Source organism: Mugil cephalus, chromosome 12 (genome assembly GCF_022458985.1).
Source record: "Mugil cephalus isolate CIBA_MC_2020 chromosome 12, CIBA_Mcephalus_1.1, whole genome shotgun sequence".
Classification (NCBI taxonomy): domain Eukaryota; kingdom Metazoa; phylum Chordata; class Actinopteri; order Mugiliformes; family Mugilidae; genus Mugil; species Mugil cephalus.
The window spans coordinates 24,104-51,994 of NC_061781.1; the positions used below are offsets into that span (position 1 = coordinate 24,104).

Consider the following 27,891-nt stretch of genomic DNA (forward strand, 5'->3'; position numbering starts at 1 on the left):
TTTAAATTTTTATTGATAACATACACAATATAAGAACAAAGATTCATGATGACAAGAAAAACATTCGGAAAACAATAGAAAGTAGTTTCTACATGTTATGGTGAACTCAGCCGTCCACCAGCAGCAGATCTCCCCTGGAAAAACATCCACGTCCTCTGTGGGACTCAAAGCCACAAGTTTATCTACGAATCACCTCTTTTTTCAATTGCAATAAAATCAAAGCTCTTATTCTTACTAGCGAAGACTGCTACTGGGGACGGAATAGAGACATCTCCTACCAGCTATATCAGCAACAAAAATAGAATCATTCATTTAGAAATATAATGCACATAATTCAAAACATGAAATGACAGAGCAAGCAAGAAGCAGACAATATGGTTTAACAGGTTCACACAACAGCAACACTGAAACCAAACACAGCTACAATCCAAAAAAAAAAAAAATCTGCATTCAAGCCACACATTCATCCATCATGAAGGTGATACTGCAGCTGAAGTATATCATTAAGTTTACCTGTGTGTATACTATATCTGTAAATATAAATACTGTGTGTGATAATGTTAGTGAGGATGTGTGTCCATGAGTAATGTGTGTGTGTAAATCTGCCACCTAGACTCCCAACCCGGACTGTGAGCAATTTTTTTTTTGCTGATACTCAATTTATTGCTACTGCTTTTAAAGTGGCCATGATTTTTAATTGTGTAGATAATGAATGGTAAAACAGATGAATTAATTTCTTTACAAGCCATCTGTTATTATCAAACCATGAGTAAATGTCATGATTGGAGTTAATCCATTTTGAAGTATATTGAAGTCTGTTAGCAAGAAAATAATGACAAAGATTGGGTAATTGTTGACCTTCTAGAAGTCTTTCCTCTTCTGCAGAGTTTTTAGAGTAATTCTTGGTGCTTTATTTCTCCATAGAAGTTTGGAGATGCTTTAGTCTAATAGTTTAAACCTAACAGAGGAAGGTTTGTGGGTATCATTAAGATTAAATAGTTTATTCTCGGCAAGACCATCAACTTTATTGTAGCAATTCTTCCGAATAACGATAAAGGCAAGTTTCTCCAGTGCATGAGGCCATTCTCTATGGTTTTGTGGGGTGAAATTTAGCCTTGATAAGATCTGACAGCCCGAAGGAAAATATTGATTTAATGTTTAGTGATTGAGTGGAATCTACAGTTAACTGGTAGTATTAGACCAGTTAACTGGGAAAGCTGAGACAAATGAGAATTCTTTGATGACTGTCACTACCATAGAAAGTGAGGTCTGTGAGCTTCAAAGTAAAAGTACAACATCATCTACATAGAGACTAATGTTGTGGTTTGTGTTTTTTGTTTGGATTCCTTCTATATTTGCATTTAGTCATGTAAGTGCTGGTAATGGTTCTATGAAAATTGAAAAGAGTGAGGGGGAGGGGGTATGTCCTCCTCCTCCTTGTTTATTATATGACCTATTGCGTCATATAATAAACAAGAATCGTTCATGCGGCAGCCCGGCATTTCAAACAACAACTAGATGGATAACAGTACATCTTTCATCTCATATGTAATGTGCGCGCTACTTTTGGTGCAGATAAGATATGCGCTATCCCTTAGACAGTTCTTCTACGAGCTCTGTTTACCTTCTTCTTCTGGGACTGGCTTTCTTGGATGTTTTTGTTCTGGGGTCACACAAGTCCGATTAAGCGTATACATGCCAGAAGAAAACTGAATTCGGAGTAACGTGATTACATGCACTTAAGTTGTCCAGTTAGAGCCAAATTAGGCATTTTTTTTTCACGTGCATGTAAACCCGTGTATGAAGGAGTTTCCAAATCCACATTTGTTAAGGACGGCAAAGACAAATTTCTAGTTCACCCTGTCAAATCCCTTTTCTGTGTATAAGGACACAATAGTCGTTTCCTGTTTATTAGCCATTATTATAAAAGAGTAGTCGATCACGTCAATAAGTCTATTAAGAGTACTAAGTGTCAATCGTCAATGAAGCAGGTTAATGTTAGCAGAATTTAGGTGTGGAGATAATAAGTGATTTTCTTTTGTTTGTGTTTCCATGCTGGAGAACAATGGGGATAGCAGGGGCCAGAGTTCTTCTTAAACTCAGCTGGAAAACCATCTGGACCTGGGGGTTTATTACGTGGCATATGTTGAAGGGCCTCATGGAGTTCAGCCACTGAGATTGGTGAATCCAAAGCCATGACCTGATCTTTATTTAGCCTTGGAGTCACAACATTTTCCAAAAATGAATCAATGTTGAAGATGATGGGTAAATTGGGACAGCAATGGTTGAAATTGATGATTTTTCTTTATTACTTTTTAGTTGATTAGCTAAGATGTTGCCTGATTTGTTGAAATGTTCATAAATATTCCAGTGAAGTCTGTATTTGGAGTTTGGTCCATTTGTCAATAATGTTATTTAATTCAAGTTTCAACTTTCTCAGATCTTGGAGTATGTGCTCTTGTGTGGAGGCAGCACAGGTGTATTCTAGAATTTTGCTTTCCTGTTCTAATTTTAATATCATTACTTTTTCTTGTTCCCTTTTGTGTTACGAGTATGAGATTATTTCATGTTTTATTGCGTGTGGTAAGACCAAAATCACTCATATACTGTTTATGAATATGTACTGACACAGCCACCTGTGCTGTATCCCTGCAGTACTGAATCTGTCCATCTCTAGGTTACAAACAAGGTTGAAATCCCCTCCTATTATAGTATATTAACTATTACATCTGCCCTCTGGCTCTATAATTGTGTTATTGAGAGAGAAATTTACTTTCCTGGGGGGACAAAGGACACTCCTTTGACCTCCATGTCAAAATCTTAGCATGAGAAGACAGATGGTCTATGTGAGATAGGAAAAAACTTAACAGAAGAGGTGGTCAGATATAATCTGCCATCACTTTACAATACAGTTTTAACTTTATTCCTCAAGAAGTTTCAACACCTTTCGCACCTTGACACTTAAGCCTCTCACTGACAATGACTTCATTAGAGCACTATTCGCATGGAAAGTGGTTCAGGTGCAACAGTTCCCCCTTTAGCGACAGGTATCCAGCCATTAATGGAAATTAGTTGCACCAGTTTCTGGTTCTTACAGAAACATGTCAACCAAAATTCTGATGAGTTTTACCCACAAAGTTTCCTGTTTAAATCTCAACTTCCCTTCAGTGCCTAGAACTGAAGAAGCTACTCAGATGGGCAGCAAAACGACTCAAAACTCTACAAGTCCAGTTGATTTTTTTAAACACCTTTTGGATTACTATGACCTGGAAGACTGAGACACTCCTTGGATCTGCTCATGCTGCTGTTCAAGAGAAAGAAATCAGAATAAAAGCTTTAGGATTTATTTTAGCATTATTTGACTTTGTCCTATTTGGATATAGGGGACTGTTTATGAAAATGATTCCTGTGACAACGCGACAACTCTCAAATTAAAGTCTGCTCTTTATCAATTCTAGAACTGTGACTTCTGTATGTTTTAGTGAGCAGATAAAATAACAAAATAAACATGTTAATGTCCATTAATGTCTCCCTTGTCAACTAAACAGATTCTTAGAGAGAATCTGACTTTCTCAACATGAGCCAGTCAGAGAAATCAAATCAGGCACAATTTAAAATGAAATCACCTGGACATTAATATAATGGATAATAATGTGGTACCACTTTGCTACAACTGTATTCAAATATTCAAGACAAAGATGATACTGTGGCGCCAGCTGTCCATGCTCTGGATTCTTTCATTCATACTGGTTCCTTGGCAGAGGAGCTTTCCTCATCTCTACATAGGTGGAGTTCTCACAGTCTTTGCTGCTGTTCTGAAACATAAGAAAACAGAAACAACATGTTGCTTACAGCAGGAGTTTTATATGCAAAGTTTTTTGCATATATTTCATCCGTGTGTTTTTTTGTTTGTTTTGTTTTTTTTTGTTTGTTTTTTTTGTCTCTTATTTTCCTCCGTAATGCAGCAGGGATGCATTTACATATAAAATTCTCTCTTCAAAATTCTTTGCAAATCTACATAAAATCGACTCAAAATATCAGGATTTTCAGTAAAAAGACCAGAAAGTAGACAAAGAGAACACATTCAAACCCAAACAAGAACTATTATAACTGTGTATTTGTGAGGGAACATGTCCTCCTCCTCCTACACATTAGATGGCGATATGTGTCTTTTCAGCAGGATAATACGATGTTAATATGGCCCCTTTCCAGTTGACCTATTACATCATATAATAAGAATTATTCATGCGGCAGACCGGCATTTCAAACAACCACACGGATAATAGTAGGCTACAGCTCTTTTAATCTCGTACGTAGTGTGGGCGCTACTTTTGGTGCAGGTTAGATATGTGCTGTCTTTCAGGTGGTTCTTCTGTCGGCTCTGTTTACTGTCTTCTTCTGCGGCTGGCTTTCTTGGATGTTTTTGTCCCGAGGTCACACGCCAGTGCAGCGATTGTGGAGCATGTGCACGTGCATCATCCTGTTCCGTTTAAGGCAATAATTGCACTGAGTAATGACTCATTGTTTTCTCCAAATGAGACTTAAATGAGACATAAATGAGCAATACTTACTTCCCTTGATACTGACTACAGTCACTATGCTTAAACCTTCAGCTTAAACACAAAAACAAATACATTGGCTGGAGAGTGAAATGATTGGTGGACTCCCCTGTGGGTTGAACAGATTTTTCTCTCCAGTCATTTCTTATGTTTTGTATTTTTTGATAGATTAATATTCCTTGAACTACTTACTTAAAGGTCTGGTTTGTAATTAATTTTTGTGGTTATTGTCTCCAAAATCGGCAATAGCCTGTTAGCATATTGTAATTGTGAGGGAATACTTAACTCCTATGCCTCCTCTTGGCTCTGTTTACAGGCTTTATAAAAATTACACTGTGAGGTATTTTGGTCTTCTTGTGATGGTATCATAAAAAAGTGGAGGCTATGAATTTTTTTGTCATTTACTATATCAATATTAAAAATAACCCATGAGGCCGAACTAGAAGCATGGAAAAAGTATATTTTCAATGACTTTAGAATACAGAAATAAAATAGGAATAATACGATTTATTTTGTGGCAGTAGCCTATATCTGGATGAGAATTCAATGCTCACAGATATTGAAAAAAAAAAAGAAAAAAAAAAGAAAATAATTTTCCACAGATCCATAAATTACGCTTAGATGAGAATAGACAGAGTTCATATAGAGAGCTCTCCAATAGCTGTGCCCGAGATCCCAAAGAGACATGGACATTGAGAAATTGTTGAGAATCATTTTAGAGCTTTATGACATGCTAGAAATAGCATAGTGTGAGATCTGATGAGCCTTCTTGCTCAGGAGGAGAATAAAAGAGGAACAGGAGACATAAGACACTGTCTCATTTTGATGTCACACAGAGCTCAAAGTTGTCTAGGAGAAATAAATAAAACATTTTTGAGAGCTCATCTTGGCAAAAAAAAATTTCTTCTGGGTGGTAGTCCCTAGACATGTTGTGACAGGACCTGAACCAAGCAGCTCAAGTGAGGAAACCCATATCTCAGAAATGAAATAGTTCCTCTCTGAGGAATGGGCTAAAATTTCTCCAAGCTGCTCTGGAAACATTTAGTGGATGTTATTGCTGCAAGGGCTCACAGCAGATACTGAACACAAGGGTTCGCTTGATTTTACACCTTACCCCGAATAAAGCACTTACTGTATTTTCCTAAAAAAAAAAAAAAAAAAAAAAAATACACATGTTTGATTGGCTTCTTTTTGTCTACTTTCAGGAATTGTTTTGAGTCATTTTTATGCAGAAATGCATAAATTCTGTACAGAGACACTGTTAATGTAACAGAGCAGAAACAAACAAAGCCACAGTTATCATCACAGGCTTACAGCTGCTTGCCAATGTGTGTGATTAATATTTTAGGTGACCTCTGCAGAATTGGTATCACATCACATTAAGTTGTTGCAAGAACATCACTCGCTGTCACTCAAATTTCCTGTGCAATATAGTTGCACTGTCTCTGTATGTGCTGGCTCTCTGCTGCACAGACATGTATTGCTAACAGCCATTTCTCCCATTTTGTTGCTTAACTTTGTTGTGTAGTTGAAGGACCTGAGGCCTGTATCACGAAGAAGGATTGTGGACTCAACAAGGTAACTTTAGGGTTCAGGTCAGGGTAGCTTTCAGGATTTCTGGAGGTTGCGGGCTGGTTTTTGTGAAGCGTCTTGAGATGATTTTTATTGTTATTGGCGCTATACAAATAAAACTGAATTGAATGGATCTGTATACAATAAAAGGCTCCATCCACCGGCCAATCAGCAGTGGATCAGCGGATCAGCGCCCATGATTGCGATTCCAATTCTTTGGAACCTGCCCTTTATACATGCACGTTCACCGATGAACAACAAGACAAACTTGGGTTAAGTTACTGAGTTTATAACCAGCGTAGTGATACCGTTTATCCAGATTGTCTTTGTTGTGGATAGGTTCAGCTGGACAAGTTGGGAGTAACCCCGGGTAATTTGAGCTTGCCTTATGATGCAGGCTTCAGGTCTTGATGTGCAGTCTGTAACTGCAAACAGTAGTTCGACTGTGACTAGATTGATCACTGCTGTGCATGAATGTGTCTCAAACAAACAAACAAAGATAACAAAAGAGAAGCAAAGATAAGGTTCCTTAAACGACCATTAGGCGTTTAAGCAACAGGTACATCAAGACATATGGGAGGATTGGAAGGAAGATATCAGATATTTACCCTCCATGTGATGTAGAGGGAAGTGATGACACAGCTGTACAGGACTGTCAGCGTCAGCAGAGCAATCAGAATCCACCTGAGCTGATCTGGCTGCAACGGAGGAGTCGTCATAGAAGGAGGTGGAGAAGGAGGTGTGGATGTATCCTCTGTTTCACCACGACCTAATGAAGACATGGCGGATTGAGGTTTGTACACCACAAACACACAACTACATATGAATAAGATGAATAGTGCAAATAAGATATTATTTTATTCCTAGTGGTGTATGGGGCACCATTTTTAAAGTTGTACATGTTAAATCTAATGGTATATCTAAATGCTAGATGTTAAACCTAAACAGTATATCTAAATGTTAAACCTAATGGTATATCTAAATGCTAGATGTTAAACCTAAACAGTATATCTAAATGTTAAACCTAAATGGCATATCTAAATGTTAAATGTTATATCTAAATGTTAAACCTAAATGGCATGTCTAAATGCTAAATGTTTTATCTAAATATTAAATGTTATATCTAAATGTTAAACCTAAATGGCATGTATAAATGCTAAATGTTTTATCTACATGTTAAATGTTAATTTAAATGCTATGTAGCGCTTATGACAACTCAAGATTTAAATAACTAGGTGATGACCACGCCATGGCGGTTTTGCTCTCCGTGCTGCTCTTCACTGACTGACTTGCATGTCCTGCGATTCACTGGAAAACTTAAGAAGAGCGATTTGGACAGAAATTCAGACTTTCAGACTACTTCCAGCTCATAACCACAATAGCACCTGGTAAGTTTGTCGTCTAAATAGTATAGCAGTGTTAAATAGTTTTACAATCTCATGCTCAACAAGATGGAACCAACTCTTTGCTAGGTTTGTTAGCGATCAACATGCTCTGTGCAAAGTACCTTTTTTATATTCTGTAGTGCTGTCGGCTGGACATTTACAATAAACAGAATTATAAAGCTAATGCTGTCTGGACGTAAATGTCTCCTCAGTGCTCCACTGGCACTGTACATGGCACTGCACCGGGGCAATTTAGGAAGCTGTAAAGTAGCTGTTGTTATACATTTATATATTGCAAAACACCAACTCCTTAAAAGGTAATAATTGTGTTGGTGGTTTATTTTTGTATCAACTCTTCAGGGCTACATCAGGATAACCAAGGTCACTTGAACAACAAAACTGAAAATCCCATTATTGAAGACAGGGCCTGCTTTTGGCATAGTTATTCTTGCTTATTTTCCCCTATATAGTCAATTGGGGTTGTTGTAACAATATCTTCATTTCGTTCAAAAAAAGCTTTTTTTTTTTTTAATTTATCACCGGATCCTTCCCTCTTTATATTTATTTGTTTTATTTTTTAAAATAAAACATGTCTGACTGCAAGCGGCATACCTGAAGCCAGCAAGATTGTCCTGTATTACTGCCTTCAAAAATTGTCAAGGAATTACACTTCTTGTGGATTGAGTGGATTTGATGGACGGTAAAGGCCCACGAGGCTTTTTTTAAAAAAAAAATCTTCATCAGTGAGTTTATTGATTGTAGTTCTATTCTTGTTTCAGATAGTTTGTTGTTTGTCCATTGACATATACCTAAAGGCTATGCATCGTAGTTCTTTGTGTATTGCTCTAGAGAAGATCATAATATTGCCTGATGACAGCTCAGATAGGCTCCAGCAACCCTAGTAAGGATAACTGGTAGTATGAGATGAAATGAGATCATAGTGTATTGTTCTGGTATTGATAAAGTTAATATGTCTTAATTTTGAGCGGATGCATTGTAAGCTTGCTAAATATCTTGCTTATACTGTACTGATTCAAGTTTGTTTGTTGTACACATAATCATCCTCTTACCCATTTTACCAACCATCTCCAACTCATACAAATAAATGGTTAAACAGCTCTATTGGATCCTGTGTGTGTTTGAATGTGTACCCCAGTTAGGGATTCTATGTCTAGTCACCTTCATCCTCCATCATATGCAACCTTTAAATCATATAGCCCTTTTACATAGTCCTTTGTACCGGATAGAGTTTCTATACTGGATATGGAACAAAGAGCCAAACCAGAGTATAGGTGAAGAATCAAGAGGAAGACTGCAGTGAGAAAAGAGGCCACCTGGTGCTCTCCAAGATTACCATACACAGCTATACAACCAAATCCGCATACAGGATGGAGCAACCTCCTCATCATCACCAGAGACAGCGTTATTAAGGCAAGCAGTAGTGCTGCTGATCTTCTTGGCTGCAGCTATGGGATCAATCAGCTGATGAACTTGCATGACAGGCACTGCACTACCACCAATGCAACCTGTCATACACAATGAATGGAGTGTAAGTTTGCACAAAGTATGTAATTTCTCAATTTCTACTTGTGCTTAGAAACATTTACTCACAACTCTGACCTTAGGTACACACACAATCTAGGCGTAGTAAAACTAATAAGGTGTTGTAGTAGTAACACTGGTAGTAACAGTGGAACTATATCCATTACACCCATAGAACCCTTTAAGAGAATCACAGTGTTCAGCAGTCTCAAAGTTCACCCGTTACCACATATTGTCGGTTTCCTCTAATAATAAAAATATTCAGTCAGTAATTTAACAGACACATTGAATAATTGGTGTGACAAGCTATAAAAGACATCCTGGAAAGAAAAGTTGAAGTACACTGCCATTACTTACCTTGTACTATTGGAGGATTTTGAGAAGCGTTAATCTGATCTGTTCAACACTGCTTCCCCAAAAACATACTGATAGATTTACGCCGTGATTTAAAACCCTTGTTGGGTCAAGAGACAAGTGGCACCAAAGTCACACCAGTGCACATCCAGTCCCTGTCCTATAGGGTGCCGTTTGGAAAGTTCCGCATGAACACGTAATTTTTCCCACATTTAGCTTCAAAACACTAAAAAATGAGGAGTGAATTTTTCAAAGTCACTTTACTAATTGTGATAAACATTTAGTAAATGTTAAATATAAATATACATTTACTAAATTTAAATATTAAATCTAAATATTAAATATAAATGTTTAATATAGCGCTTGGAGAAACTAAATATTTTGCAAATATGCTAATTGGCGCTGCCGTTCAGCGGAAGTAGATTACCAAAATAAAAGCTTCATACGGAAGCTGAGCAGTGTTCTGATGGGACCGTCACGGCACCAATGTCAGAGGTTTATCTCTCCGTGATGCCCGTCACTGACTGACTGTATGTCTCTGAACGCTGGAAGAACGATTTTTGGCTGCAATTCAGACTTTCATCAATGCATCTTCATGTTCCGGTGCAGCACGACGCTCCTTGTGGTAAGACTTTTCCTTGGAGCTAAAACTATCTATCTATCAAGCTAAAAATATCAGCAGATATCAGCCGGTGCTTTGCTAGATTGGTTAGCGATCAACGTGCTTCATGAAAAGCGCATTTGTCTTGATTTCGCAGCGCCGTGCTGTCTGCTGGACATTTGCAATCCACATAATCTTAAAGCTAATTAAATGCTACTATATCTGGACAGAAATGTCTCCTCAGGACTTCACCAGCTCTGAGAAAGGCGCTGCACCGGGACCAAACAATTTAACCTTCCTGTTGTGTTCGGTCAAATCTGACCGATTTACTGTGAACAAATGTTCACTCTTAAGAAAATGCAGTTAATTTAATCTGTTTGTCATGCGATTGGATGACTATGTTCACATATGGCTTCAGAACACATATATTGACAAAAAATGTTTTTTTGTGTGTGTGTGTTTTGTTCAACTTGTACACAACCATGATGTTCCTGGACAAATATGTCATTAGATATGTGTATAATATAGAGTTCAAACACAAACAGATTGCCACATTCCTTTCCTACACCCAAACATCTCTGGTATATAAAGGTTTTGGGGACTCAGTTTTCATTCTGTTGCAGCACGATGACTAAGCGTGTTCGTTTCAGCTAACACTCATAATTTTATTATTAACCCACATTACATTATCACCCAGTGTTGTGTTACAATATTTAATGTGTTCGAACTTAAACTGGTTGTAATGTGGTAAATTTTTCAAGATTTGGGCCTTTGTCTGACTAAATAACACATATTGCTCAACTATTTAAAAATAATAATAATAATACTAAAATAAATGGTTTCAAAAACAGCGCCCTGTGATGAATAGTACAATGTGTTTCATCAGATAACTTGTTGTTGTTGTGTTTTTTTTTTGTTTTGTTTTTTTGTTTTTTTAGGAAAAAAACGAGTTATATGAGCTAAAGTAAATTGGGCCTTGAAAGGCATATGTGGCAAATAGAAGTTCACAAGATCTGAAGCTGGTAAAAACATCTAACACAACTTTAGGTGATAATATATGTATTAATGTGGATTTATAATTAAATATCACATTTGACTGGGAACATCATGAGTGTTAGCTCAACAGGAGGGTTAAAAAGCATGTAAGAGGTCACTCTTGTTATACTTTATATATTGTAAAACTTACTGTGTTGGTGTTTTATTTATTTATTTATTTTTTATTAACTCTTCAGGACTCTATCAGGATAAACAAGGTTGCATCAACAACAAAACTGAACATCGCAATATTGGAGAAGTGATCTGGCCTTCAAAGACTGTGGTTCATCATGTCAGATTGTGCCTGCGAAGGATGGACTCAGCAGGTCTGTCATCCAGGAGAACAGCTACAGTTAAATGAGCCCATTGTGTCCAAATTTCATGTGTCTATCGATACCTCCTGAGAACTTCATGAGCAATGACTGTCTTATTATGTGCACAACCAGAGAACTGAATGTTTCAACACCTTGAACACCTGCAGCCATGGTTACACACCCATTTTTTTATGAACTGAAACCCAAAGAGTATTCTGGAAATAAAGCATTTTCTGTCACCTGATATCTAAAGTTGGTGTCTGATTATTTTCATACATTAAAAACTATGCCAGTCACTATAATAACTGTCAGATATAGAAACTGAATGTGACAGAAATATAGAGCATCTTACTCCAGCTAAACCTTTTATGCTGTAAGCCAAGTAAGGCACTTGAAGTGTCAACAACATATTGTGTAAATTGATGGATTATAATGGAAATGTGGTGATGAGGCAGCAGCTCTACTTGGAACTGGTAACAGGTAGGTACAGGAATGGGTAAGATTCGGTTGCTTACTGACAAGTAGGCAATTGCAGAATTATATTCTTGTGTTTGAGATATAAACAGGACAAAAGTAGTTTCATTAATCCTAAAGATTGCATTTAATTGGTCAGAGTTCTTGATTATCTAATAAAACACAATAATTTACATTTCTTCAGTTGAGTTGATCAGCTTTATGAGATTCTCATTTAAATCAAGGTCATTTATATCAAGTGCACTGAAAAAAATTAAAAAACACCGGTCTTTGAATCTACAAAAATAAAGTTTAGTGAACATGATTTAATCAACTAAAGTTTTGTTGATTATATAGAAAGCTGGATGTACGAACTTCTCACGCGTTCAGTGAAAATGATTTAGTTGAGAACCATAACGTAATTTAATCAAATTTGGCCTCCACCGGAAATGGAGGGGCAGGAGGTGGCCCTTTAATCAGAGGGGGCGCAAGTGCGCCACCGCCAAACTCGTCAAGGCAAGAAGAAAAACGTGTGCCATTTCCCCGCGAAGGTGGAGGAATGTGTTGTTTGGGAAGAGGCCACATATTGAGTGAGTAAATTCATCAAATTAATATATGTTAGTGTTCATTTAGTAATAGGTGTCAGGCAATAGGCTATTTTATATGTTTGTTTGTATGTGTGTGCGCTTAAGTGTAACGTAGAGTGTACATGAGTCGTGTTGGGATTTTTACGTCCTGGGCCGGACAGTGGCCGTTGAGGTTCAGGGTCGGCAAATATGAGGCTTGAGTGTTTTACTTTTATTTATTTTTGCCATCTATGGTGGCAGCATCGCACCGCTTCCTTGTCCTTTGTGCTGAAGCAGTATCGGAGGTGAAGTTGGGTCCTTCAGACTTCAATCGTTAGCGTTAGCTGAGTAACTTTAGGCACCATGGCCACTTTACCTATTCGTTGTGATGGACGCAGATGAAGTAATTCTGCGTAAAGACGTAGCATATCTGATGAAACTCTTCAGTTTACCTTGGAGCTAATCCTGCTTTTCATTTTGTGTCTTTGTTTGTGGTCTTAATCATTTAAAGCTATCCACTGAGTTAGCCTTCTAGTTCTAAACATTTTCTTTTATAGGTCTATTTGTACAGAATACACAGAGGCTTTATAGTGGTAAGTGCTGTTTCATTTCTTTCTTTTTCTTTTCTTTTTTTACTCTATATTTTGAGGTTAATTTCCCAAAATAATTGAAGTTTCAGTTGTCAATAGAAAATATCAGTTGTTTGTCATTTGATTACAATTAAAATGTAACTTGGAATTATTTATTGGTAATTTGTTTGTTTTAAATTTATTTTTTCAGTTGAATTATATTCAAAGATCAAGGAAATCCACTGTTAAAGACTAGATAAGCTAAATAAATCACTAGATGCATGATGTTTCCTTAGTCAGTAAATAATAGTCTTTAAAGAATCACAGTGTCAATGTTCTCTCTTAGTATCATCTACCAGTATCACAATATAATTTGATATTGATTTATTCTTTTCTCGATATGGCTTGGTTAATAAGTCTTTATCTTGTTCATTTACCTATCTGTGTTTCCCATAGGGCATGGATGAAGTCGCCATAGATGAGGCCATTGAAGACACCACTGTTGATGTTCTAAAAGAACGTGCTTCTAGTGATGAACCAGTTTTTCTTCTGACTTGGCACAGCATTCATCCAGCATAAGCATAAGTCATGCAGAATGTAGACAAAAATTATTTTGTTTTAAATCCCATTGTGAAACAGTTTTTTGCACAGCTGCACATTTGTGTTTGAATCCTGTGGTTTTCAATGTTCAGTCAAAGCTATTGCCATAATCAAAATGCACTGACTTCATTTTGTCAAATGTATGTACTTTTAAGTTTAATAAGAACAAGTTCGTAATGAACTCTGACTCTTTGCCTTTTTTGTTCATGCAAATTATTTTTGTTAAAGTAACATAATACCATTGAATAATAATAAGAAATCATTTTGGAGTAACAGGTGAAAATCAGGTACCCTGGAATTGATGAAAGCACTTTAACCATACACAATGAATTGGTGTTACAGTAACATAAGAATAATTTTGAATCAACGTGATTTTTTAAATACATTATTTTTCAGATGCACAAGAACTTGTAAATTCATTGAAATGCACTAACATATAACCATACATTACAAGAGAACCATTAAACATTGTTTATAGATAAACACCGGTGTTTATATAGCTACTAGTAGAAACATCTCAAAAGCACAGCTAGTTGAGTTTCTTAAGTGTGCTGTCCCGGTCGTGACAGTTGATGTCACTGACTCCGATGCAGTGGTGGTGAAGCTCTGAGGAGACATTTCTGTCCAGATACAGTAGTATTAGCTTTAAGATTATGTGGATTGCAAATGTCCAGCAGACAGTACGGCGCTGCAAATCAAAACAATTGCGTTTTGCACGTTGATGCTAACAAATCAAGCAAAGACTCGGCTACATCTGCTGCTAGTTTCGCTAGATAGTTTTAGCTCCATGCTCTTTGGAGGACAAACTTTCCGGTGCTGTAGTGGTTAGGAACGGGAAGGAGTCGTCGTGCAGCACCCGAACGTAAAATCTGAATTTCAGTCAAAAATCATTCTTCCAACGTTCAGAGACATACGATCAGTCAGTGATGGGCAGCACTGAGAGAGTAACCTCCAACAGCGGCGCGGTCCCACCAGAACACTGCGTAAAATTAAGCTTTTATTTTGGTACTTCCGCTGAACGGCAGCGTTAATCATCATAGTTAAATATTTAGTTTCTCCATGCGCTACATTTAATGTTTAGATATAACATTTAGATATAATCTGTAACATTTAGATAGAACGTTTAATATTTAGATTTATACCATGGTCCGGGTGGATCCTAGACTCTGATGTGGAGTGTACATTAAAAAGGATTATACCGGTTATACCATGGTCCGGGTGAATCCTCGATTTTGATTGGCTGCGGGGTGTACATTAAAAGGGGATAATAGACACCCATAAAGACATTGCGCCTGATGACAGTTGTAAATCATTGCGCTCGCTCAAAAGGTTTGCTAACCATGGCAACAGAAAAACAGAACACACGTTATTTCACAGTTCATTTATTACAGCGGCAATATACTTGACAAAAAAATAGTGATTTTATAGTTAACTTTAACCAATTTGATGTATTTGATAATTTTGAAGACTGGGATGCAGCAGAAGAGAAAGAGAGAAGAGAATATGAAAAGAAGAAGGAGATGCGACACGAGGAGGTGACATCGGAGGGACTGGACAATAGTGAATGGTGAATAATATTTCTTGCAATAAAAACGATTTCGGAAACTATCTGTGGACTCTGTGGAAATTTCGCATGATCCTGTGGACACACACGCGGTAATAAGTACACTGGCCTTCTGAAATGATACTTTGTATCACGTAATGTAACGTTAAGCAATCATCTCACTTCCCCTAAGATGATAAGTAACCGCTGCTGCAACGCCTGCGGACGGGAGATGTTAAATAGTCCGCTAAGCCGCTTCTTGTGAAAAACTTTTGATTTAAACGGTAAAAAAACAACCTTAACGTATTAATAATTGACCTAATATGTATTTATTTCGTAAGTGACCATGGTATAAGCGGGTTAATGCCCTTCGAGGTGTCCATTATTTGAAATTAATGGACTTTGCGGAAGCAACCGTTCACGCCTCAGCGCTTCCATTAATTTCAGATAATGGACATCACAGCGGGCATTAACCCTTACGTAACATTCAACATTTGGATATAATCTTTATCATTTAGATATAATATTTATATTTATCACATTTACTAAATGTTATGTTAAATTTCTAAATAAAGATTATAATCAAATGTTGAATGTTATATCTAAATATTAAATGTTGAATCCAAATATAAATGTTAAATGTCACTCTTGGAGAAACTAAATATTTAGCTAATATGCTAATCGACGCTGCCGTTCAGCGAAAGTACCAAAATAAAAGCTTCATTCTGAGCAGTGTTTGATTAGACCGCTTCTCTATGTTGGTCTCTCCTTGCTGAACTTCACTGACTGACTGACTGACTGCATGCGCCCGATTCATTGGAAAACGTCGTGGAAGAGTGATTTTGAACTGAAATTCAGATTTTCATCAATGCATCTACATATCCAGCTGCAGCAGGACAACTCCCTTCAGCTCTGAACCCCAGAACTGGTACATTTGTCTTCCAACTGTCCTCCACACTACACATGTACAACTATCTAGCTGAACTAGCAGCAGATGTAGTCGGCTTTTTGAACAGATTAGTTAGCGATCAGTGCTCCGTGCAATCGCATTTGTTTTGAAAGATGTCAGAATTGTGTCATCAGGGCTCCACCAATTCTGAACATTGCACTGCAAACTCAACTAACTGTGCTTTTAATCTTTGTGAGAGATGTTTACTAGTATTTAAACACCAGTATTTATCCATAAACAATGTTTTATGAATCTGTAAATGTGTTTGTGCATTTTCATTCATTTCCAGGTTCGGTTGCTCTGAAACATTATGTGTTTAATTATTATTTTTTATCTTTCAGGCACACCAAATGGATGCACAAAAACATTTCACTTCCAAATGGAGGATGTGCAACATTCTAAACTGAAGACTGCTTGTGAAATGTATATTATACCAAGCACTGAAAACTGCTGCTTTGTCACCACATTTCCAATATAAAATCCATCAATTAAACAATATGTTGTTGACACAGTCATATAGTAATATGGTCTATAATTCTACGACATGCAGTTTCTATATCTGCTGATTATTCTAGTGCTGCTCTTATTTGGCATAGTCATTTTTAATGTGTGAAAATAATCAGACATTAACTTTAGATATTAGGTGACAGAACATGCTTTATTTCCAGAATACTCATAAAACTCATAAAAATGGGTGTGTAACCAAGGCTGTAGTTGTTCAAGTCTCTGTTGAAACACGCAGTCCTTTGATTGTGCGTATAACACAGTCATCGCTCATGAAGTTTTCTAGAGGCATCAATAGACCCATGAAATGTGAACACAATGTACTCGTTTAACTGTAGCTGTTCTTCTCCTGGATGACGCACCTGCTGCACCTGAAGCCCATATCACTTATCCGATATTGGGATGGTCAATGAATGGATGGAGCCCTGATGAGTTTAAATAAATAAATAAAACACCAACACAGTAAGTTTTACAATATATATACGAGAGTGAGCTCTTACATGCTTACCGATGCAGGTTCTTTTTCAGAGCTGGTGAAGTCCTGAGGAGACATTTCTGTCCAGATATAGTAGCAGTAGCTTTAAGATGAGGCGGATTGCAAATGTCCAGCAGACAGCACGGCGCTGCAGAATCAAAATAAATGCGCTTTTTACGGAGCGCGTTGACCGCTAAGTAATCTAGCAAATCGCCGGCTACATCTGCTGCTATCGCTGGCTGCTGCTAGTTTTAGCTAGATAGATAGTTTTAGTTCCACGATAGTCGAAGGAAAGACTTACCACAAGGAGTCGCCGTGCTGCACCGGAACATGAAGATGCATTGATGAAAGACTCAATTTCAGTCATAAATCGATTTTCTAACGTTCAGAGACATACAGTCAGTCAGTGCCGGGTAACGCAGAGAGAGTAACCTCTGACAGCGGCGCAGGGACGGTCCCACCAGAACACTGATCAGAATGAAGCTTTTATTTTAGTCTACTTCTGCTGAACGGCAGCGTCAATTAGCATATTTGCAAAATATTTAGTTTCTCCAAGGGCTACATTTAACATTTATATTTAACATTTCACATGTATTTAATATTTATATGTATATTTAACATTTGTATTTAACAATTACCATTTTAATTTAAATTAACATTTAGATTTCGTATTTATATTTAGATTTAACATTTACTAAAAAGATGACTTTGAAAAATTCACTCCTCATTTTCTAGTGTTTCGGGGCTAAATGTGGGAAAAATTGAGTGTTCATTTTAACACGCACACCTTTACAAACGGCACCCCATACTGTCCAGCCTGGGATGTATGGCCACCGGAATATTTCAGCGAGAGTTTGGAGACATATGCGGCATTTCACAGCCGAAGCTAAGCAGAATCGTGAAGGCAGTGTTGGACGAAATGATTTCTCTGGCCTCAGTTTATATCCGGTTCGCATAAAGATATCACTAACAAACCCAAATTAAACGAGTATTTCAGGCCATTGCCAGATTCCCAAACATAATTTGGAGACATAGATTGCACCCACATCCCAATATAACCACACAATGAATTCAGTTACGTGAATGAGAATCAATACACAAATAATGTGAGATGCAGCTACGTCTCTATTAAACGTTGCTGGAGGAATGCACATCAGTAAACACATCCAAACTAGAGATAGGATCATACAAATATTTTAGGTAAGTCTGCCTATTAGCTGATTTGTGGAAAGTGAGAAATTTAATTTTTCTTTATTTTAATTTGATCTCATTTAATTTAACAACGCATGCATCTCTGTCGGTGACTCGTTTATTTACAATAAAGTATTTGCAATGTTGGCCAAACTATCCTCCATTTCATTTATGGAATTGCTGGTGTCTTGTTGATTTTGCGACTTTCCCCTAAGTCCCCCGCCTCTTCCGCCGCTTCCGATTCCGGAGCGCACAGGCAGGATCTTTGCCATGATTTCGGTGAGGGTAAAAAAAAAAAAAAAAAAAAAAAAAAAAAATCCCTTAACGCATTCTTAAAGGGATTGTTGCTACCATATATGGTCAATTCGGGGCGTGTCTGAATACAAATGACCCAAACCATACTTGAGCATTGTCAGGGCCGGCTCTTGGCCTAGGCGACATAGGCGGTCGCCATCTGCTGGAGGGGGGCTGCCAGGCACCCTTGCCCTCGAGGGGGAAAAAAACAATAATTAAAAACGAAAAGAATGTTCTATGCCCAGTCGCCCTCCTTTGTGTGTTATCTCTTTGAAATGATAAATATTAACAAATAAATAAACAATGATGTTCCTAAATTGTGGTGCTGCTGAGTCACATGATTTGTGTGCACCTCAGGGTCAGAGGGATCAGAACTCAGGTCACAGACAGGTGATGGTTTTGTTATTAACGAGATGAAAAGGCCGTACAAGGCTTTCTGGTGCGCGGAACCAAAAGAGAAGAAAAGAGGAGGAGAAGACGAAGTTGCAATACCAAGGTAACATTAGGCTACAATTTTTTAATTATGCCGTATTGTGTGAAGACGTTTTATTTGTCCTCGCTCACTAGCACATATTTCTGCTTGTTGGCTACACAGTGTTTAATGTGAAATGCGCACCGCATCGGCGCTGTTTATGTTTGTGTTGAGTTTTCATTAGTTTTCTACACAGTTATCATCTCTGCCTTTATGTCCGGTCTGGTTTGGTATTTTATTTCAGTGTCATCACGTCATCATTATGCTTGGTCGAGTTGAAAATTTGTTTTACCATAGTCATCACTAGTATTAACAACAGTGTGACACAGTTGCTGCTGCTGGTGCTTAGCTCTCCTACTGTCTTATCATGTTTGATATTATATATACTATATATACCTCAGTATTTTATTGTACCCAAATACCGGACTGCTGTGACAACCTGATTTCCCTTCGGGGATGAATAAAGTAATCTATCTATTTATCTATCTATCTATCTATTGTGCTGAAATTCAGTAGCCAAGTGATGAAAATGCAAGCTGCAGCAGGTTATTATTATTTTTTTCTTATTATTACTTGTTTTTGCTTGTAATGTAATATCTTTACTCTGTCTGTCTAGATGCACTCAGAAAATATTTACAGACATCTCAAACAGCTTCTGGAGAGGAGCCTTCTGATCACACATCCACAGAAACACCACTCTCCGAAGCATGTATGTTTATCCAATTGTTTGTGGTCTCTGACACACCACTATGTTATTGTTGTTGTTACTGAATGGTACAACCTTGTTAGTAATGCCAGTAAATGTAAATTTTAGTCAATTAAGAATAAGTGATTTATTAAGTGAAATAGAATGACACAACAGTATGGATGTGCTCTGTTTTAATACAGCTACAAGTCAGACATCATGCAGGAGCAACAGCAGCACTACCACGTCAACCACACCACTCATCTCTGCAAGTCAGCATGACCGGGGGGCGCCCGGAGAGTAATCTCACCTAGGGCACTAAATTAGATAGAGCTGGCCCTGAGCATGGTAGTTAAGAACAGGTGGGAGGCAATAGTACTTCAACTTTTCTTTTCAGGTTGTTCCATCACAACTGTCATTTATAGCTTGTCACACCAATTATTCAAAATGTTTGCTAAATTACTGATTGACCATTTTTATTATTAGAGGAGACTGGCAATATGGGGTAGCGTGTTGCGATTGCTGAACACTGCGACTTTTTTAATGGGTTCTATGTGTAGTTCCACTGTTCTACCACTAGATTTTGTGTGTACGCACACTCAGAGTTGTGCGTAAATTTAAACACTTTTCTAAGCATGAGTACAAATTGATAAATTACATACTTTGCGTCAGACTGTGGTTATGGTCTCTTTGAGCATATATCTGTGCGTATGCACGGTCAATAAATGAAGTGCCAGGTGTTTAGTGACAGTGTTCAACAAAGTGAGACTTGCATCTTCCACACCTCACTTTATCTTACAGGCCAACTGAAAGGGATCCATGTTGGGTGACAGTAATAATGTAACAGTGGTAAATTCCTTGCTTATAATTCTAGCTTATCGTCAGGGTTGTAGATGGTGAGGTAGGACCCAAGTGCAGGACAAGAGATGAGGCAGGCAGGTAATACGGGGGAAAAGGGAGTATTTTAATGAAAACTGAAGGGAACAAAAGGTGCTGTGTACGGCAGGTAATCCGGAATACAAAAATCAAAGAATCAAGGACATGGCATGGAATCAAATGGGGTCATGGGCATAACATGGCGATAACACAAGGACATGATATGGAAATAACATCAACAACAGGACAAGGAACAAAGGGAAAGCAGGGCTTTAAATACACATGAGGGCTGAGGGCTGACAAGACACATGTGAGACGGATCAGGGCAATCACAAGGGGAGAAACCAATATATAATCAAGGGACACATGAGGAAACACGACAGGAAATACAGAACTTTAACAAAATAAAACAGGAAACACAAAACATGATCACAAAATAAAAGACAGACACATAACCATGACATTTATGTTATGTGTGGCAGTTTATTGATTTATGTTTGTTGCACAGATTCTTTCCCCCATTTTACCAACCATATCCAACTCATGTGTGTGTGTGTGTGTGTGTGTGTGTGTGTGTGTGTGTAATGGTTACCAATCACAGGAATTAAATTCAAATTATTTGTATTTTCGAGAAGACAAAAACATCTTATCAAAAAGCTGTTTTTCATCAGGTGACAGTGAATATTTGTGCACCTGCCCAACTGCCCACTTTCAGGAATCAGGGTGAAGTCTCGATTCCGTAACAGAGGAGGCTCCAACTGGGCGAAACACGACTTTACTGCATCCTTATTTTTGTTAAATAGGTTTTTTTCACCTTAACTGGTTGCAGAGGCAGCACTTAACTTTTGGGAAGCGGAGTTTGACCGGGAAATTATTCCGTTATGTTACATGAGACGTTTGCAGTCAGGTTCTTTCATGTTAGTATTTGATTTAGCCAGCATTGGCTCGGTAATTCAAACTACTGTTTATTGGTAATGGTAAGTCGTCTTGCTTTTATATAGCGCTTTTCTACCTATTGGTACACAAAGTGCTTTACAGTCACAGAGGTTTAGTGTCTTTCTCAAGGACACTTCAGCATGTGGCACATTCTGGGGAACGAACTGCTAACCACTCTACCTACTGAGCCAACCCTATTGTCTCCCACAAGCACCAAATCATCATCACAGTCATGTTCTGCCCCCTCAAGTCAGCCTGAATCACCTGTATTAGCTGCATTTAATGCAAAACATCAAAAACTATTGCATATACATACATAATCATTATAATGGTTAATTAAAGAATACTTATTTTTTAAACTTACATATCCTAATTAGAAGTGTAACTAAAAAATATAGATTTTTTCACCAATTTAAAATTTTATTCGAATACAAATACTTTTTTTCCACAACACATATGTTTACAACTACTGGAAGCTTGCATACCCCTAATCTGCAGCATAAGTAGAGCGCACATTACATACAAGATTAAAAAACAGTACTATTATCCATCTTGTACGAAAATTCGCATGAACAACTCCAGTTGTTTATTATATGAAGTAATAGGGCACCAGGAAGGTGGGCTCCATTAACCTGCTAAAAAGACGCATATCGCCACCTAGTATGGAGGAGGAGGATATGTTCCTGTCAATTATTCGATTTTCGTTGGTTAGGACCAACACATGAAAAGCCAAACTTTAAATAATCAGGGTTATACTTCCTCCATTTTCTGTTCACCCCAGACTCTGCGTCCTCCCTTACTTTCACTCGAGGTAGCCTACTAAAATCTATTAGTTTTGTCCCTCACATGCACTGTAGTTGGCTAACCACTTTTTTTTTCAAGTTTATTTTTTCTTTACGTGTTTGATGTATTTGAATTGCGCTGCATTCACAACCTACAGTATGCTGTTCTGCTGTTTTCACTGTCTGCAGTGCTGCTGATTTACATCATATGATTTCAGACGTTTTGATAATCTGTCCACATAATGGAGGAAAGTGGTTTCTGTGAGGACCCTTTGCAGAAATTGCAGGGATCAAGAAGTGCTAAATTGGGTGCACTTGCTGAGAAAAGAAATGAAATTGCACAGCTTATGGGAAATGGCCAATTATTTCTTAAAGTTGCATGCTGAGTTAGATGAACTCAATGAAGGTGTGAGAGGAATAAAATATCTGAAGTTGAAGCAGAGCATGACTAAACGGTGTGATATAAACCTAAAGCAGCATCACTGGAGCCACTGAGCCACTCAATAGAAATGGGGTCTGACTAATAACTGGAACACAATCAGTCATGTCAGTTGACTCCTATGTGTAATGGAACCTAGTTCACACTACAGCAAGTTATCCGAACCTTAGTAATGACCTAGCAACAGAAATGATTTTCTAGTCCCAGATGAGTGAACTCTGAGCTGATGTTCATGTTTTAACACGGTCTCAGACTTTACCTAACTAAACAAAAATGCATGAATGAGCAAAACTTGCTTAGTTTTATTGCCCATGTTCAAAACATGTTAATCACGGTCACAACAGGCCTAGGTAAGTTACGTGTCTCTCACACCGAAGGGAATACCCTCTCGGGTAAAACGGCTTGGCAGAGCAATATGTTTAGTGATGAGTTAGCCGTGCTGTAATGCTGATTTGAGCACGTTTTAAATGTCTTATTGACCAATCAGATTGCTTGGTCGGAACTACTTGTTTTATAATATTCATTATTCACCATTTTTGTAAATAAACCAGATATTTCACTGAAGTCGTTGTCAGAAAGGTCCTTGTGAGCTGAAAATAGATGATCACTGTACTGAGAACTGTTGCCTCAGATATGATGAGATTGATTATTTACTAATAATTAATACTGATCCAGTATTAATTGGTTAATTCTTACACTGTGCTTTACATCTGTGAGTGGTGCCCCCTTTCGACGAGTGCAGTTATTAGACTAAAATGTTTAATAATTTATTTCCCCTACAGACACTGAAAGCTGAAAGCTCAACTGAACTCTGGTGCGGACCAGCTTGGAAATGTAGCTCTCAATTCGCTTGCAATTGAACTCTGGTGCTGTTAGTAAGCAGCATGAATGCTCATGCAGTAAGCACAGGAGTAAATACAGGAAGTCGGGCAATATGCAGGCACTGAAAACCAAAACAGACATGGTGAGAGGGCATTTTTTTCCCTCCTATGTCATTTCCTTTTCTCTCCCTCGCTGCATTATGTGGTTTGCTAAACCATGTACATTTGACAAATAACGAAAAGAAATACAATCCCCAAAACAGCTAACTTCAGCTTCTCCATGTTTAACGTTTGTATTTATATCCATTGACTGTCAAGTTTCTTTCTATCAACCATTTGGTTTTCCAGGTTGGGAGGGAGGGAGGGATTTCTCCTACTACATCGTCCAATAAACGAGTGCCCCTTTCAACCACGTGACATTGCTCAGAAAGTTTGGTGCACTTCAGAAATTGCAGTTTGAAAGCAGAACGGAATCAAATGACAAATGAAAAAACAACTAGATTACACTAGATACTTAAATCCAATCATCCATTCTCAAAACCTGCTCCTCTTCATAATCTATACGTCCTACCACAGTCGCCACCCTGTTCCAGTCACACACAAGGTTAAGTCAACTGCCAATCCCATGATTTCAAATAGTCTTTGGAAAACACTTGTTTGTTGGAAATTTGAATTTGCGCAATAGTATTCCCACATCCGTGCTCACAATTCAGAACAAAAATGCGTAAAGCGTCTTGCTCCAAGGTGTCTGCCTCATTGATTAGCACGGGTAGCCCAACTGGCCAGTGCTGATCTCTGCATTGCTTATAATGTACCTTCTTTTCTGGTACTGCTGCTGGCCAGCAGCGTGAATCAGCATATTAGCTAAATGTTTTGCTTGCTCTACCATTTAGATTTAACATTTAGATACAAAATTTAACATTCACCCTATAGATATACCATTTAACCTTTAGTGAATATGGTAAAAAAAAAAAAAAAAAAAAAAAAAAGAAAAGAACTCACACCTATTTTTTAAATGTTTTTTGGAGCTAAACGTGGGGCAAATTGTGTGTTCATTGTAACATGTTTAACTTAACAAATGGCACTCCTTAGTGGTGCACACAAAATGAGCATTATGAGACTTGTGGACAAAAAAGTTAAATAAAAAAAACACATTATATTCAGATTGGGGATTTTGCATACCTTCTATTAGTCTGGTGGGTGTTCCTTTCACAGAACTGTCTAGTTCATTGTTTTGCACCGTGATCTCACACTCATACGTCACTCTCATCGCCTCAGGACCGATGCCAAATAAGATGAAGACATACTTGTTTTCTTTCTCTTGATATACGGTGATGTTCTCACCCTCACGCCAGTTCATTCCTTTCTGCCAGAGCTTTGAAGGTTTTCCTCTGAGAGAGAGAGAAGAGAACAAATATCAGACAGAAAACCAGCCTCACCGGGTCTACAGATTCATTATATTAGAGGATCCACTGATTAGTATATTTAGCACAGTGCGTTGGCTGCAATGGCTGCATTGAGACTCTTATGCAACTGAGCCATCATTAATTCAACCTCTACTGCTCCTGCTGCAACAACATCACAACACAATGAGCAAACTGTCTGCTGCCACTCAAATTTCCTGTGCAACACCTTCAACAAATGCACTGGCTCTGTATAAGCTGTAAGCACAGTGTTATAAAAAGAAATCCTGATGGTTTAAAAAAATTAAATTACTCACAGATGAGCTCATTGGTAATTTGGCAAAGTTGTGTTTATGCATGAAAAAAACTTGGAAATGATCAGAAAGTTTAGAAAAAAAAAACATTTTTGACATATGTTTCAGTTTCTGCTTCATTTTCTATATCATCAATCAAACTGATCAAATCACTCATTGTATAGAAACTCAATTTTCCATAAGTCAGCGGCACGTTGCTGACTTAGCAGCATTGTGATGAATGGAAACATTGGGAGAGTATTTCTCATCATCAGATTCGTGAGACTGAATGTTTCAGAGGGTGGAGAGATCTAGAATAAAAACCAGCAGACGGGCCTGTCTGGATGGAGTTTGCATGTTCTCCCTGTGTCTGCATTTCCCACCTCCAAAGACATGTTTGTTAGGCTAATTGAACCTAGGTGTGAGTGTGAGTGCAAATGGTTGTTTGTCTGCGTGTTTGCTATGTGTTAGATAGACTGGCGACCTGTCCAGGCAGTACCCCGCCTCTCGCCTGATGACAGCTGGGATAGACTCCAGCAAACCCCCTGGTAGTACAAAATGAGTATGACTGGTAGTGTCTCAAAGGAAGAGCAGAAATCCACTTCTCACGATGGAGACGAGGATAAACAGTTGCGATGGACTAAGACAGAGCAGCATTTCACAGTGGAGACGAAGAATGAAACCACAGTGAAACACGAAATCTGGACTCCTAATCAAGGAGAAACTGGTAGACATGTTCCACTCTCTGATTTTAACTTTGTGGAAGAAGAACTTGAAAACCAAACCAGAACAAGGAGACTTCTGAACTAACTTTGTGATTCATAGCAAAAAGTCATGAAACAAATACTCAGTGGTCTAAAGTGTTGCAATGCAGTTTAGTTTTTGAGACAGAGGCTTTTTTAACATGTTTTAACATGCAAGTCCAAACTGGAAATGAAAAGACAACATTTCTCAATGTCACCAGGGTGCATACGTTGAAATGCTGTTGAGTCGGATGTCTTTCACAGTGCTGCTGCTTGCTGTGTGTTCACAGCTGATGGTGGCTGACTTATCTGGGTTCACAGTCTGAACCTGCGGCTGGATCACCCGGAAAGCTGTAGAATGAAACATACTGACATTTCTAATCTACCAGTGCACCTTCTTTTCTATATTCTTTTAAGAAATTTATGAACAGTATCAATAAACTGACAGATATACAAAAACATGTGTAGAATAACCCCGTAAAATGGTGACATGAGGAGTCCTACCGTGACTCTGGTGAAAAATTAAACTGAAGACGATGAAGATGTTGAAGCTAAGAGGAGACATCTTGTTCCACTGTGGTAAAAAAACAAAAAACAAACAAACAAAACCTAAAGCCAAACTAATAACAAAGATCCCACCAACATCACAAATAAGCTTCACAAATGCAAAGGCTGAGGTTGAGCGCAATACTGATCTTTTTAAACTGTGCTTGCTCTGGGCCACAAGCCTGTGTTAGTCATTTCTTTTCTGTGGGCGGCCCTCTTTCCTGTAGTTGTCATTCTTTTGCTTTTCTTCTCAAACCTGAAGCTTTAAATCAAACCACTTCCTGTACTGCAGGAAATGTTTAGCTTTGTTTAATGTTCAGCTCGATGTATGTATCTATGACAGTAGATGTTTATCTTGTTTCTCCTGTTCTTTTTTTCTCTCTATCTTCTCTGTTTCTATCTGACTGGCCTTCGGCAGATGGGTCCCTCCATATGAGCTGGGTTCTGCTCAAGGTTTCTTCCTGTTAAAAGGGAGTTTTTCCTTGAGGTTTCAGGTCAGTTTTTTTAAAGCGTCCCTAGACAATTTGTATTGTTATTGACACTATATAAATAAAACTGAATTGAACTGAATTGAACTGGGTCAGAAACTAACACTCCTCCCTTTGCAAATTCAATAAAAGAAGTATCTTCTTTTTTGAAAAGAAGTATCTTCTGAATTTAGGAGATAATTTAGGGTGAAATCAGAATCAGAAATGAAATGACGTCTACAAATGGCAAGCTATCTGACACCTTAATGCTGAAGAAATAAAAAAGCTTCTTCTTTCCTTATGAAGAGACAAGTCTAGTGGGTTTGACAATCTAGATGCTAAACTACTATGACTGTTGTCAGGTTTTGTAGCCAAGCCTTTAGCCTATATTTTTAATCTGTGTTTTAAAGAATGTGTGTATCCTCATCATTAGAAAAGAGCAAAGATAACACCTCTGTCAAAAGAAAAACAAAACAAAAAAAAAACAACAACAACTATAAGCTCAAACAGCAGACCTATTAGTATCGTACCTGTCATAAGTAAACTTTTTGACGGCCTTATTCAACAGTTCATCCATGATTTTGGATTAAACATCAACTTCCAGAACACCTATAGAGCAGGACACTTAACAGCAACTGCTTTAATATTTTTAAAAGATTTAACAGGCCATGGTCTATTAGAAACTATTATTAAGAAACTGAGGGCCTATGGCTTCAGGAACGCTGATGCTGAGTTAACAAGAAGTTATTTGTCGAACAGGCACCAATGTACTTTTTTTAGCGGCTCAATATCTAATTAAGTTACACTACACCACTATTTTATTTTCCATATGCATTTATGTGAATGATATGCCTTATATGTTGGAGAATACTGGAATGATAATCTCAGCTTCAAGCTCTGAGCAGGTTAATAAAACACTTCA

General features: G+C 37.8%; 1 protein-coding gene across 1 annotated transcript; it reads right to left on the reverse strand.

Annotated features, from left to right (window-relative positions):
• On the reverse strand, nt 1-26,839 carry LOC125017132. Its single transcript, XM_047599976.1, has 5 exons — nt 26,461-26,839; nt 26,187-26,307; nt 24,700-24,908; nt 6,740-6,900; nt 1-3,815 (listed from the first exon to the last, which is right to left on the reverse strand). Exons 1-5 carry the CDS (start codon nt 26,519-26,521, stop codon nt 3,738-3,740), a joined length of 630 nt encoding a protein of 209 aa, XP_047455932.1. The 5' UTR covers nt 26,522-26,839; the 3' UTR covers nt 1-3,737.
• Nucleotides 26,840-27,891: the final 1,052 nt, after the last annotated feature.

Bases quoted from the DNA above. Each gene is read 5' to 3' on its own strand.
- LOC125017132 (XM_047599976.1), bottom strand. From the start codon at position 26,521: ATGTCTCCTCTTAGCTTCAACATCTTCATCGTCTTCAGTTTAATTTTT. The intron at 24,909-26,186 runs GTATGCACCCTG...TCTCTCTCTCAG, and splicing joins CGACTCAACAGCATTTCAAC to AGGAAAACCTTCAAAGCTCT. The intron at 3,816-6,739 runs GTAAATATCTGA...CTTATGTTTCAG, and splicing joins CCCTCTACATCACATGGAGG to AACAGCAGCAAAGACTGTGA.